We start from the raw sequence: 15,712 nt of genomic DNA on the forward strand, positions 1-15,712 counted from the left end.
CAAGGAGCAAATGAATGCTTTAAAGGAAGAAGTGGATAAGCTTTTGGATGCAGGGTTCATTGTGCCAGTGGATAATACTGAATGGGTGAGCCCTGTAGTAGTCACCCCAAAGAAAGATGGGCGTTGGAGAGTTTGTGTTGATTACAACCACTAAATGTGGCGACCAAAAAAGATCCTTACCCTTTGCCTTTTATTGATCAATTGTTAGATGCAGTGGCTGGTTTTGAAAGATACAGTGTCTGTGATGGGTATTTAGGATACTTTCAGCTTATCCTTGCTCCTGAAGATCGGAAAAAGACTACTTTTATCACGCCAGGGGGTTGTTTCTGCTTTTTTGCCTTCCTTTTGGGTTAACAAATGGGCCGGGAGCTTTTGAAAGGAAAGTGGATTGGGTCCTTACCCCTTCTTGGGAAGGTTTGTCAAAGGGTTCATAGATGATTTTTGCGTATACAGTTCAAAGAAAGAGCATGTTCAAAAGCTTGAAATGACTTTTGCAAGGTATGATGAATGCGGGGGTCAACTTAACCCTAAAAAAATTCATTTGACACAGCCACGGGTGAAGCTTTTTGGACATGTGATTTCAGAGAATGGGATAGAAGCAGATCCAGAGAAGGTGGAGGCTTTGTTGATGTTGTCATCTCCAAAAGATACCAAACAATTGGCCACTTTCATACAGAAAGTTAAATATCTATCTCGCTTCATACCTTTGGCATCACAGCTATTGTATCCATTGCAGCAAACAGTTAAAATGATCCCTGGGAGTGGTCTTATGACTGTGACGATGTTTTTGACAAAGTTAAAGAGGTCTTGAGTACGTTACCTATTATGCAAGCTCCTGACTGGGAAAAAGAGTTTTATGTCAACCCATCAGTGGGAGATGATGCTATTGGAGCTATGTTGTTACCAAGGGGGAAGGAATCTCAGTATATGAAGCCTGTTCATTATGCTAGCAGAGTGAAGACTTCTCATGAGAGAGATTGAATTTCTGAGATTGAATTGGTGATGACCAGTGTGGTTTATGCTTGCAGACGATTGAGACACTACTTGCTATAAAAGTCATTCACCTTTCTCACCAGTTATTCATTTGCTTCCCCAGCTGTCCAATAATTTAAATATATCAAAAACAGTGATGAGATGGGTTATTGAGCTCTAGGAGTTTCAGTTCACCGTTTTGGTGGAGGAAAGTACTCGGGCTACCTTAGCGGATCTTCTCACCTATAAGGATACTCCCGTTTTGGTCAAAGAAGAGGTGGTGCGGAAAAAGAAAGTCGAGACTCCTGCCATTTCTAATGCTTCATTGTTGTACTTTGATGGTTCTTATCGAAGAAGCCATGATGCTGCTTCAGGAGGCATTGTCATTTATGATGCACAAGGGAAGCTTATGAGAAAGCAAGGGCTGAAACTTGACGCAAAAAGTAACAATGAAGCGGAATACATGGGTCTTGAAGGTGGTTTGCATATTTGCTTACAATTGGGAATTAGACGTTTGCAAATTAAAGAAGATGCTTTGTTGGTTGTGAAGCAAGTGTTGGGAGTATGGAAGAATAAGAACCCTAAACTGAAAAATTTATGCTTCCAAGTGAAAGCGTTGCTCAAAAAGTTTGAAGCATGGAGTTTGCAGCATATTGAGAGGTCTCTAAATAAAGAAGCTCATGATGCTTGCCCAAGAGATGATCACTTGCGTGTTTGTGGTAAAGGCAGAGGCCCCTTTGTATCATGGGAGGGAAATCTTATCAAAGGAAGTGGATTTTCTATTGACAGGTGTTCTACTTGAAGGTTTGCCGTCTTCTTTTGGACCCTTACCTATGACTAGCAAAAGAAATGTCTATGTCACAAAGTGATGACGTGGCTGCTCGAGAGGAAACCCTAACCCTGACTGCTGTTGAAAACCCTAAATTTGAAAACCCTAACCCTAAAACTTGCAAACCCTAAAACAACACAAACCCTAACCCTAACCCTAACCCTAAAAGGGCAGCAGGACAGAACCTGTGATGATGACGTGGCACCGTACGGCTCATTCCAGAAATTGCGGCGCAAAGTACGGGCTGCGGTAGATTTGCTTTTTCCTACGCAAATTGGAAAAGAGAGAGAGAGAGAGAAGAAAATCTTTTGCTTTATTTTTCAAAAGCTCAAGAGAGCTTGTGAGAGAGAGAAACTTTGCTTTTGATTTGAAGCTTTTGGGGCTCTGCTTTTGGCGTCCCTTGTAAACATTAAATATGTGGATTGGGCTCCCACTCTGTAGAGCATCTGGATGCAGAGTCTGAGAGTGAGACCCGAACCACTCTTGTACTTTGAACACTGATTAATGCAAAAAGAAATACTGAAAGGGGCGCCAGTCTTTGGGGCCAATATCTCTAGGCACGGAACTCTGCCGGGCCAGTGCAAATCTATTGTGAACCGTGAACTGTTTTGAAGTGGTTATTTGGTGCTATCGTGATTGATTCTTGACTTGGGAGTGTCCAAGTCTGTTACAGTGAGCACGACCGATTTCTCTTCTATGGGAAATCCGATCCCAAATTTTTTTCCGCGGCACCTATGGTTTCCTTCAAGGAACAGGTGACTCCCTCTGCATCCGAAGATGCGGGAAGGGATCACAACGAGGATTCCGGCAAGGAGTATGGCCCACCTCGGCCTACTCAGGCAGAGCGTCGAGAGATGGAGCGTCAATAATTGATCGACGACACAACAAAGATGATGCTCAATTTTGCGAAGGACCCAAAATTTGCAAAATATATGAGGGAGACTTCTTTCCAGGAAGTGCACGCGCAGTGGTAGAAAACCACACCACCACCCCCAAAACCCGCTCTCAAGAAACCTTCTGCTCCCAAGAAGTATACAGAGAAGGAATTAGAAAAGGTGGTTGATGCACGGATTGCTCAACTTTATGACGCGCAAAACAAAGCTAAAAAGCACGGCAAAAATCAGAAGAAAGGCATTGGCTTCCCGGGCTATTTGGGTCGTCAGTCGACATTTGAAAAGGCAAAGAAACAGAAGAAGTGTGTTCGATTTGAAGAAGTACCCAGTTCTTCTTCTTCTTCTTCTTCTTCTGACAGTTCTTCTAGCTCATCTGACTCGAGCGAAGAAGACCGAAAAAGCAAAAAGCGAAGCAAAAAGCAACGTTTCAGAAAGGGCAAGAAAAAGACAAAGAAGTCTAAATCTCGCCCCGTGAGTGACAGTTCTACAGAGGACTCGTCTACAGACAGTTCAGACTCTGATGACAACAACTTTTATGCAAAGAAGAAGAATTTTTACAAAGCCAACCAGTATAACTTTCTGGAAGACAAAAGCAAGAAAGTCCAAGAGTTTAAAGAAGGTGGATAGTCAATTAAATTTGACACGTTTTCGAGATATAGAGATGCTTCGAAGGCTTTGTCTTTTGTACAGCAATTTGATATCCCTTTCGCGGGAGGGCGTTACTCAGAGCACTCTAAGATTCGGAGAGCTGCCTCTTACTCTAAGGAGAATGCTCGAACTTGGTGGTCCACGCTTGTATTAAGCAAGACTAAATGGCTGAAATTAAAGAGGCTTTTTATTTCTTCTTGGCTGACTTGAGAGTATGAACGCGATATACGAACTGCTTGGAACCATCTTCGGATGACCAAGAAGGATACAGTGGACGCTTATTGCGAGAGATTCTGGAGCTCTTTTCTACCCGCCTCTTCATTTAAGAAGATCTCGTTCAAGGAGCAGATTGAGCGATCCGAGATCACTGCTTAGAACAGAAGTCAGCTTCCATTCAGGAGTTGATGAGTCATGCGAAACGGGGTTTTGCCATTCACTCTGGCAGTCTGACCTACCCCACCGATGAGATCATGACACAAAGAGTCGAACAGACTTCGACAAATGAAAGTAGAAAGAGAAAGAGAAAGAGCAACTGAGAAAAGAAAGATGCACGACCAAGGCTTACTCCTCAGGAGCGAGCTCGCTTCATCAAGGAGGGGAAGTGCTTTGAATGCAGGGAAACTGGGCATATCTTCGCGAAGTGCCCTAGCAAGGCACCAAATGAATAGGATGAAGAAAGGCCAGAAAGTTCTAAAGCAGCTGAGAGACGTGGCAGAAAAGGCAGATAAAAAGCGGAACTAGTACCACATTACGTGGGGCCTGAACCGAATCAAATGAATGAAAGTACAAACTTTGCCGCTTTTGGGGCAACGTGAAAGATCGGGAAGCTCTTTTGAAGGAGCCAAGGTCAACTTCTTGAATTGGCGGCTCGATTTGGAATTACGTCCGATAGGCTGAGGCCACAGGCAGAGGTAGTTCGAGTGGCACCCGGACGGGATGTTGCCATTACACCGAGCATTGGCAAACTTCGTTTGCAATGACAGGGGTGTTTAGGGCACGAGGAGTTTTACGTATTTGCCTTGGGAGGTTGTGACGTTCTACTCAAAATACCTTGGTACCACAACAACAACGCTGTGGGTGACTACCGGGCCGAGAAAGCGACTTTGACTAATGAAGGGCTCAGAGATTGTACTTGATAAACTTCAGTTTCTTTACTTACTTTTTTTGGGAGAGAACTGAACGATGGATAAAGGTCGAATATGTCTGAACTTGATAAAGAACGCCAATATTTTCTCCTCTCATGCCGATTGCTTCTCAGAGGGCCTGCCAGGCGAGTTACCACCTGCTCGTCCTGAAGATCATACCATTGATCTGATTCCTGGAAGCACACCACCGAACCGGCCACCTTATCGTGTGAACCGAGCACAGAACCAAGAGATTATGAACCAAGTGAAAGACCTCTTGGAAAAGGGTCTTGTCCAGCCTAGTACTTCACCGTATTGCTCTCCAGTGTTGTTGGTTTTGAAGAAAGACGGATCTTGGAGAATGTGCATCAATTATAGAGCTCTCAACAAAATCACCATCAAGAACAGATTTCCGATTCCTAGGATCGATGATAGACTCGACAGACTACAGGGATCCTCGTGCTTTAGCAGGATTGATTTGAAGAGTGGATATCATTAGATCAGAATCGCGCCGGGAGACGTCTACAAGACAGCTTTTCGGACGATTTTTGGATTATTTGAGTTTCTAGTGATGCCTTTTGGCTTAACCAATGCTCCTACGACATTTAACCGGATAATGGACATGATTTTCCGAGAGTACAGGCTATTTGTTGGCACTTTCTTTGACGATATCATTGTTTTCTCCAAAAATGAGTCAGAACACAGAGATCATCTGCTTCAGGTCTTTCAGGCATTACGAGATCACAAGTTAGTGATTAATGCAAAGAAAAGTGATTTTTTCCTATCAGAGATACACTTTTTGGGACACATTGTCTTAGCAGCAGGAGTGCAAATGGATCTGGCCAAGATAGAGACTATCCGTGATTGGCCTGATTTGAAGAATGTCCATGAAGTTAGAAGCTTCTTGGGACTGTGTTCGTACTACAGGCGGTTCATTCGAAAGTTTGCAGAGGTTGCTTCCCCTTTGCATATCTTGACATAGAAAGGAGTCCCTTTCTCGTGGGGACTCACAGAGGTGATTGCCTTTCAGACATTGAAAGAGAAATTGACTACGGGACCAATTTTGACTTTGCCGGACTTGCAGAAGTCATTTGAAGTATATTGTGATGCTTGTGGTCGTAGTCTGGGTGCGGTCTTAATGCAAGAAGTCCATGTCGTTGCCTATGAGAGCCGATTGTTCTCAAGGCCCGAATTGACAACACATATATATGAGAAAGAGCTTTTGGCGGTTATCCATGCTCTCAGTCAGTGGCGACATTACCTACTCGGAGCCGGCCTTCACAGATCACCAGAGTTTACGCTAGTTCTTGTCACAGAAGCAGCTATCGGAAAAGCAGATGCGGTGGGCGAACATCTTGTCACAGTTTCACTTCCAAATTGTCCATGTGTAGGGACAAAAGAACTTAGTGGCAGATGCTTTGTCTCGGAAGCTGTTGGTTCTGGCTATCTCCGCGATACACCATAGAAGCTTCGAGGATATGGTCGGTCAATATGCCATAGATCCAGACTTTCCAGATGTATTCGGTTGAATACAGAATGGGGAGGTAGTAGCGGGATATTCCATTCGGGACGGCTACTTGATGAAGAAAACGATGTTGTGCGTTACATAACCTTTGAGGGCAAAGGTTTTAACCGTATGCCATTGTCCACCATTTACGAATCACTGCAGCATTGCTACCACCTTTAAAGGTGTGGAGAGATATTTCTTATAGCCGAGACTCGAGAAGGACGTGGACGATTTTGTACGCGGTTGCTTGGAAGGTCAAGTTTGACAGACATAAAGCATAAGGATTGTTCCAGCCTTTATCCATACCCACCCGCCCCTGGGAAAGTATTGCAATGGATTTCATTTTTGATCTCCCGAAAACACAGAGTGGGCACGATGGTATCTGGACTGTTATTGACAGACTTAGCAAGCAAGCTAATTTCATTCCAATGAAGAAGACAATCAAGCTGGATCATAGCAAGACTGTTCATTGCCCAGATATTCAGATTTCATGGCATGCCTGAGACAATTGTCTTTGACAGAGATCCCCGATTCATGAGTTTGTTTTGGAAGGCTATTTGAGAGAATATTGGCACGCGGTTGCAATTCTCGTCATCTTTCCATCCGCAGACAGATGGGCAATCAGAGATTGCAAATTCAGTCTTCCACCCTTCCTAAGTACGAAAGATCAGATTTTTGAAGCGGATGAATATACGCGAGACTTAGATACGGCTTTTGCCAAGGTTCTCGAGACTTTGCAGAAATATCAAGAACGATAGAAAAAGGCAGCGGATCCCCATCGTCGCGACTTCAAATTGAAGGAGGATGATTGGGTGCTCTTACGTTTTGAGAAGGCACGCCTGAGAAAGAAAAAAGGAAAGGAGAGGCTTTTTCCAAAGCTTAGTATGCGATATAAGGATCTTCAAGATCTTTGAAAAGATAAATGATGTCTCCTTCCGACTGAAGCTGCCTGATACTTGGAGGATTCACAATGCATTTCATGTGAGTCTCTTGAAACCTTTTAAAGGTGATGTGCCTGATGATGGGGAGCTTGATGAGCAACCCGAAGTGGAAGAAAACGAGGAGATCCATGTTCCTGAACAGATTTTGGCACATAAGGATACGAAGAATAAAGGTAAAGTCAGAAGGCGGTTCTTGGTTAAGTTCAAGAACTATCCTGCATTGGATGTGAAGTGAATGGAGGAGGAGGACCTAGCAGATACTCAGATTGTGAAACTTTACCTCGAGGCTTTTGGTTTAGCATAGTCTATTCCAAATGGAACCCAGAATATAGCTTGGCCGGAGATCTGGTGTAGTGGGATGCACAAGAGGAGAGTTACTCCGCTCCTTTGTCAACAGATGCCTTGATTTTGATACTAGAGTCACTGATGTCTCTTTGAGCTTCAGGGATACTGAAAGCTGACAGTATTCTGCTGTGTGACTTTATGAAATGGAATTCCTGATTATGATACTGATTTTTTCTTGACTTCTTTTCAAGTGCCGGAACTGATAGACGAAATGACTGCAGCATTTTGGTCTGATCGATCACGAATAGACATGGTTGCAATAGAGGTTAGTCAATTGGACATTGATGAGGTTCCGATTGGATCTAGATACGATTGGTAGCTACATTGCCGATAAATCATGGTCTTTGATCCGAATGAATGTTGAATATCATGTGAGGTCGTGTGATGTGACTGTCCATTGGTACTGTGCTAGATGTGTGTTCTTAGTACGTAGGTACTAACAATCCGTGTCTGCTTAGACGGTTTATGGCCTCTGTCTGTTTTGCAGGCGTAATTGAGGGCGATTACAATGCTTTCAAGAGGGGGGTATGTCACAAAGTGATGACGTGGCTGCCCGAGAGGAAACCCTAACCCTGACTGCTGCTGAAAATCCTAAATCTGAAAACCCGAACCCTAAAACCTGTAAACCTTAAAACAGCAGAAACCCTAACCCTAACCCTAACCCTAACCCTAAAAGGGCAACAAGACAGAACCTGTGATGATGACGTGGCACCGTACGGCTCATTTCGGAAATTGCGGCGCAAAGTGCGGGCTGCAGCAGATTTTCTTTTTCCTACGCAAATTGGAAAAGAGAGAGAGAGAGAGAAGAAAATCTTTTGCTTTATTTTTCAAAAGCTCATGAGAGCTTGTGAGAGAGAGAAACTTTGCTTTTGATTTGAAGCTTTTGGGACTCTGCTTTTGGCATCCCTTGTAAACATTAAATATGTGGATTGGGCTCCCACTCTGCAGAGCATCTGGACGCAGAGTCTGAGAGTGAGACCCGAACCACTTTTGTACTTCGAACACTGATTAATACAAAAAGAAATACCGAAAGGGGCGCCAGTCTTTGGGGCCAATATCTCTAGGCACGGAACTCCCCCGGGCTAGTGCAAGTCTATTGTGAACCGTGAACTGTTTTGAAGTGGTTATTTGGTGCTGTTGTGATTGATTCTTGACTTGGAGTGTCCAAGTCTGTTACAGTCTACATTTTGATAGTAGTGGATTATTTGTCACGATGGGCTGAAGCCAAAGCTGTCAAACAGATTACCAGTAAAGAGATGGGAAGATTTGTTTATGAGTATATATGTTGCAAATTTGGTGTGCCACTAGAACTACTTTTTGATAGAGGACCAGGATTTAGAGGAGAGCTGTTTGATTTCTTATGCGAGAAACTAATATACAGCATAGATACAGTTCTCCCTATTATCCACAATATAATGGTCTCAATGAGAGGTTCAATGGAGAGTTGGTAAAGATCTTGACAAAGATGACTCAAACACATGGGAAAACTTGGGATTTAGAGTTGCCTTGTGCATTGTGGGCCTACAGAACTACTATCAAGACGAGCACAGGATTTTCCCCTTACCACTTGGTTTATGGCAAGGAAGCTTTATTGCCAATTGAAATGGAAATTCTTGCTCTTAAATTGTTGTCATTGGAAGATGAGGAGCAAAAAAATGCATGGCAGAAAAGGTTATTGGATTTACAATACTTGCAATTGGATAGAGTTTTAGCTTTGAGTTACTATGAGGAAGTGTCAAGGAAGGCTCAGCTAAAAGCCAATGAGTACATGGAGGATAAAAAATTTGAAAAGGGTGATTTGGTGTTGCGGTACAATAGTAAATCGGACAATACCTTTCAAAAGAAATTTCAAATCAAATGGGAAGGTCCTTTTACTGTTGTAAACAAATTTGAAAATGGCATATATCAGTTGGCAGACTTAAATGGTGCACAACATAAATATCGTGTTAATGGTTATAGATTGAAGAAGTATCTGGCACGTTTGATGGCAATTGTGATTGATGAAATGCTAACAATAGAGGGAGACAATGTGGAAACATTTAAAAATGTGGATGAGGTTTCTGGGGATGAAATGTAGTAGTTGTTCAGTCTAGACACCTCTGCTTGTTATGAATGATCAAGCAAGCTAGGGGGGGTTGGCAAGCTATGTCAGTCATTTTTTGGATGAAGATAAAGTCACTAATCCATGCTAAAAAGCTTGCTCACTAGCCTCGAGTACATAGATGAATGCTTTTGAGTTTTCAGAGTGCTCTTGTAAAATTTATATATAAAGGCTTGGTTCTGCTTAGTCATTTGTAAGAGTTTTGGGTTGGTTAAATTTCTAAAAGGTGGTTTTCAATGAGTGTTTTTAGTCGTGCTTGATTGCCGGTGAATCGGACTCATACATCATGAGTTACATGCATTTGTAATGGGCGGTTCCTTACTTAGAAAGGTGGTGCGGATGCTTGCGAGGAAAGGCAAGTGGACTGATTTGATAAATTTAATTAGAAAAGGTGTGGCCGAGAAATGATAAGCTCCGAGCCGGGCTTTACAGCGTCGCGTTTGGTGCTTGGAGTCACCTGCCACGCCTCCGCCAAGATTGCTCGGAGTCGAAAGCAAAACAAGAAATTTATATGCTTAAGTGGAGAGGTGAGAGGATGGTGCCAAGTGGCAATGGAGTAATCCCACATGAGGGGGAGAAAGTGGAAATTGGAGGGTATAAGTGGGGGAGTGGGTACCCCCTAAGGTTGTATCAAAGGAGCAAATAAAGCTCATTTGCCTAGCGCATGAGGGCTTGTGGACTTTGGGGGAGGAAAGGGCGCCCATTATCGGTTCCCACCAGTTGGACAGGCGCCTGGGTTTCTTTTTAGTCCTTTGGACACCTCCTTTCCCCACTTTCCTTGGTCAAAAAGTGACCGACATGTCATTTTCTACCCAAATTAAGCCCAAAATGGACCAATTAAAAGGTGACCAAAGAGAGAACCATGTCGGCTAAGAGGGGAGAGAAAATTCCTTGGGATAAGAGCAAAAAAATCTCCCTTTTTAATAGCAACAATTCCCTGCACAATTTTTTTGCTTACAGAGACTAGCTTTTTTGGAGCTTTTGAGCGATACCCCAACTTCGAAAGCTTGTAATTCTCTCGTCTGTTGTCAGAATCAAGCATATGGATACTCTACGGAGGTCTACAGGACACGAGTTTCATCTTTATGGTCTCGGTTTTCAGCAATTTTAGTCATGGTTCGGGTTAGGGCTGTTTCCCGCCCAACTTTACAGGTGTTCGACATAGGTGTTTTCCACAGCTTTATAGTGTTTCCTTCCGACGGTGTGGTGTGTGCAAAGCTATAGAGGTTCTTGTTTTCCTTCTTGTTTGCATGCTAACAACGTACCTGTCACGAGGAGTAGAGAGAGAGACTACACCAAACTGAGTGTGGCCTCCTCTAGTGAGGCAGCTCTTTATATTGAGTACTTGAAAGGTTACATGCCAAGAACACCAGAAGTGTCCTCCCACACTAGGTGGTCGGACACATGACCTACATGACCACACACTACAATAAGATTGAGGTGGTATTTTGTAGAGGACGCCCCCATTTTTATGAGTCGTGAGCTGTAGTTTTGAGGTCGGGCACATGATCAGGGTGCCCTCTCCCTCTTGTATGAGTTCTCTCTCTCTCTCTCTCTCTCTCTCTCTAGACTACTGACCAAGGAGGAGATTGACGAGATCCGCCAGCGACCGATGCTGGATCTCTTGTGATCTAGTTATCCCAGCTAGCTGTTTTAGCTGCTTAGTCCACACCCAGCAGTCTAGGATTCCATAGTATTTTATTTTGTCATTTTGTCATTTTGTCATCTTGCTACTCTGACTTCGTATCAGATCCACCACATTGTAACTTTCTGGTCTCATAGGTCACTTTGGCCTTTTGAAGACGTTAATATAACATTTCATTTCATTTCATTTCTCTCTCTCTGTGTGCATCAATGCTTTCTCTCTCCTCTGTGAGTTTTTTGTCTCCTACTGCCAGCAGTCTCTCTCCATCCTCATTGCCTTCTTTGTCTTGCAGCATTTTGTGGTTTGCAAGCTTGCAGTCAAAGGAGGCTGCCCTAGGCGAAGTTCACTGCATTGGGCTGGTTTGGAGAGGGTTCTTATCACAGCACTTTGGAATTTTGGTGGCTGTCCATTGTGCGAGAGAGGCATCGTCACTGGTCGTAGATTCGCTGAGTCATTATTAATGGTTTTCACAAAGTAATCCATACGGGGTCACTTTCAAATCCAGTGCGTTAAATTCTCTTACCTTGTCCAGGACTTTTTGGCCTCTCAATTGTCTGCTTTGCAAGTGTTCTAGTCATTTTTGATCCCCCCCACAGGTCTTAAGTGCAATTCTGACCGTATAAAGGTACTCATATGTTTCTGACAGACCACCATCCCTTGGACAAGATTTTTGATTACTTTGTGATACTCATGTACTGCCATTTCAAGGGACGCACCCATTGACTATATAAGTGGATTTTGTAAGTAATATGCAGGCTTTGCTTTTACCTTCCTAGTTACTTCATTTGTTAGATTGCTACGGCATCCACAAGGAGTTGGTCTCTAAAGGACACGAACAGAAAAATGACTCCTTTTTATATAGCCAAACAAATTAAATTAATGGCACTGTGCAGCGTGCACAATCTTACAGGGAACCAAAGGGTACTTTGTTAAAGCTTTCTGAATACTTATGGAAGGGTACTGCAGCTTACGTTTTCTAACCTTACACACATGTAATTATTTTCGCCACAAGGTTTTTTCTAAAAAGAAAGCAGACCGTGTATTATTAACCTCTAGTTTTGGAAGGTTTGAAGTATGGAACCGCAAATGTCTACATATGATATCACAACCTTCCGCAAAAAGAGCTCATTGCTTTGATATTTGCATATTTTGCTGTCACTGGAATTAAAAAATTAAACCTGATCTCCATTCCAATATATTAGACTCTAGTAACTCTTGGCGAAATGTGATCCAATGCAGGCTGACAAGAGGAGAGCTGAGTTTGAGGCCCACAGAGATGAGGTATTTGTTTTCTTTCCTTTTTTTGAGTAAAATGGTGCTTACAGTGTTTTTTTGGCAGGTAGATATTGATGCGATTGATCGGCTGATAGGGAGAGGGGAGGCTCGTTTGGAAAAACAGAAGCACCCAGATCCTTACATCAGTAAGAACCTCTACCTGAATTCTACATGTTTGCCAATTTGAACTCTAGCTTATCTGTTTCTCTAATAATGCCCCGGAAAGAGGTCTTTTATACTGTCTCAAGGCATAGCCAGGAAAAGATTTAACACCAAAAGCTCTTGCCCAATCAAAAGCTATGTGTGTGTTCTGGCACATGAGCAGTGGCTTTTTTTGATCCAGGCGATTTCTCTTTTTTGTTTTAGCACACGAGGGTTTTTGAATTTGTAAACACCTTCACTTATGACTACTGGTTGGCCAGCCTATTTACATGTAGCACATCTGCCACATCAGAACCTGCTTTTGGTTTGCACTTATTTTTTTTTTTCCGAGAAAAAGATCCTTCTATTAGTTAATGAAAACTGCCCATAGGGCTACAACCACCTCTGCAAGAGAGGGCTACAACAAGCATGATGGGGAGACTCTCCGAATGAGAAAACAGCATATATACAATGAGGTTAAATCAAGAGATGGGCGGAGGGAAGAGCCACACAGGTGGACAGTAGTGCCATCTGAGCACCCCCTGGACTATGGTGTAGAAAGGCCCAGGGCGCGAGAGTCGAAGGAAAGCCTCGCGGCGCTCCCGCATGCGGTCGGAGCTGCCCTGTAGTCCCTCAAGCTGTCCTCTGAGAGTATGAATCAGCTCTAGCCAAAAGTCACGAACAGTCTCTGCTTGTGGCACAGGGCGAGCCTCAAAGATGCGGAAACAGCGGGTCCGCCAGATGAACCAAGTGTCAGGCCACTGATGAGCTCCCAACACTCCTCTCTCTCACTGTACCACTCCTGTGGAGTAAGCTCTGTAGCAGGCTGGAGTGTAGGTCGCCCCCCCTGCATCACTATCATCCTGCTGGTGGAAGATAGCTCAAACTGAAGTGTCGGGCCCGTGAGGGTGGACCAAGCCGCTGCCCCCCAAGTGTACTGTCGAGCCGTGGAGAGAGCAGGCATCAGCCGAAGAACTCGTAGCCACACCTGCTGGGCCGAGGGACAGTCCCAAAGACAGTGACGCTGACTCTCCACCAAATGGTCACAAGTTGCACATGTGGCCGAGAGACCAGGTGACTCGCCTCGGCTGTCTGGAGTCCCACAACCTCTCCCAAAAGTTTGCCAAGAACTCGACTGTGAGACCCTCCTCTTGCCAATAACGTGCTGCAGCGGGGAGGGCCTCTCTCTGCTTGCTAGTATATGACGTCCTAGTCAAACAGTGTACTGAAAGAACGGGACTCCTGGGTGGTCTGCAGAAGAGAAGGGGTCCCTCCATAGCCACTCACCAGGATCCCAATGTACTCGTGCCAACGGACAACACTCCCAAGCCCATAGCCTCCAGTGTCCTGTCTCAAGAACTGCTGGGTCAGGGTCTATGACACAGGTCCGCCCGCAGATGCCCACTACTCGGATCCTCTGAAAACAGCACTCTCCTACCTGCGGGGCCTCAACTGCAACTCGCTGTAGTCGTCCCCCACCTTGAAGCTCGAAGAACAGGGCTGAGACAGACTCTGAGTAGGCCCTGACTGAAATGAGAACCTCCAGTCGTGTGAAGGCTCCCATCCACCGGGGTGTTGGTTTGCACTTATTGGGCTACCAACTGGCTGCCACGTCACACTTAGCCACTTTAGCACCTTGCCGTGCCATCAACCTCTTGCCCAGTGTGATAGTGACATAAAAATGTGTTTTGGCCCTTCGAAAGGCGAAACGGCTGAAATGTTTAGGCGAAACGAGTTGATTTTTGACCAATTGACCTCAAACCTCCGTTTGGGGATTTTTAAAGCCATGTACATAGGCCACCTTAAAAAATCGATAAATTTTTTGGCCCTCGAATAATCTCTCTCTCTCTCTCTCTCTCTCTCTCTCTCTCTCTCTCTCTCTGAACGTTACGCATCAGTTTGGCCCCCTCGTCTTTACTTGTACGTTGCTGCAGCTGGTTGTTGACTTACCTTGTTTACTCGTGACTCAAGTCTTACATCTAGATTTTAGTATTTCACATGTCTTGACATGTGAATTTGTATGTATATTCAATGTATAATTATAGGTACATACCTGTAAAAGGATACCTGTGTTTTGCTTTCTTTGAGCCTTGAAACGAAACGTTTCAGAAACCTCAAAACGCCAAAACGCAGGAAACCCCGAAACGGTTCATGTAACACCGTTGCCCATTGGCTACAACGTAAGCAGCCTTGCCACACGCTGTCTGCCACCTCTTCTCAGCATGCCCTCTGCCACGCCAGCAGGTCACCACTTTACCCTCTAGTCATATCAGCAGCTAGTTGAATCCTCAGGGACACTTGTCTTTACTGCATGCCTCTATGACCATAACTAACTGGTGGCCATCCAAAAAGGTGCTGCTATGTGGCATACTGCCACATTATCAGTCCAAGTCAGCACTCTCTGTGACCTCCAGCTGCCAAGCCAGCATGCTCAGTGCTGTATGACTACTTGCAGACAAGTCAATGTGCTCAACATGCAGCCACATCAGCTAAATTGGCCACGTGGACTTGCTACATCTCTTTGTCACTTAGGGTGTAAGGTCCTCAGCTAGTTGTCCACTCATTAGCTGCCATATGTCCACCATCTGCCATGTCATCCGTGCAAAGTCACCAAATGGTGACAATCATGCAACAGTACCATTCATGTCGCCATGAAACAGTACCATTCAGAAGTCCCATGTCTACCACTGCACATGGTTTATTCATCCGGTCATTTAAAATAAATACAAAAGGAAGCACCTGAGTACTGAAAATAAAGCCAATGCCGCCACGCAAGCAGAACCACCCGAGTGGGAGAGAGTTGTAATGGAAATATAAAGTGGTATGGCAAGAGGGGCCAGTGCGTGTTTAGGAAATAGTGGTGTTGCCACTTGAAGCTTTGTAGATATCAATTTGTCTGGAGTTCATCCTGCTGTTTGTCTCTACCAATGGTGGTTTCCTGGGCACCGCCTGTCTTGTGGGAGACTGGCTGGTTTTCAGTTGCATTGCTGGGATTCATCACCCATTGTGAAGCTGTTTCAAGCCTCTCTTCCAGTTTGGGGACTGACAGCCAAGGCTAGAAGTATGTCAAAGTACTAACATCAAGAAGTTGGAGCAAGAGCTGTGTTAGTCCCTTGCCGGTTCCATCCTGCACACATGACATGACGCAAGCCAAAGTCACACCTATACACATGTAATGAGCGGACATCAGGCTCACCTCCCAGCCATAGAGCCAATACGGGCTCACCCTTGAGCATGGGAGTTTGCAGCCATGCAGGCTAGCCTCTGCCAGGACCGGTGTCCCATACCACC

At 44.5% G+C, this 15,712-nt stretch overlaps 1 protein-coding gene across 1 annotated transcript in view; it reads left to right on the forward strand.

Moving 5' to 3' along the window:
- Window positions 1–15,712, forward strand: part of CIB22 (LYR family of Fe/S cluster biogenesis protein) — a 100,626-nt gene that overhangs the window by 47,009 nt on the left and 37,905 nt on the right. Inside the window, exons 2-3 of the mRNA XM_086487775.1 lie at window positions 12,245–12,286; window positions 12,345–12,426. Of these exons, the coding sequence (XP_086343901.1) occupies window positions 12,245–12,286; window positions 12,345–12,426 (124 nt within the window). The remainder of the gene's footprint in view (window positions 1–12,244; window positions 12,287–12,344; window positions 12,427–15,712) is intronic.

The sequence above is a fragment of the Adiantum capillus-veneris genome, chromosome 2 (genome assembly GCF_014529385.1).
Source record: "Adiantum capillus-veneris isolate H3 chromosome 2, ASM1452938v2, whole genome shotgun sequence".
NCBI lineage: Eukaryota > Viridiplantae > Streptophyta > Polypodiopsida > Polypodiales > Pteridaceae > Adiantum > Adiantum capillus-veneris.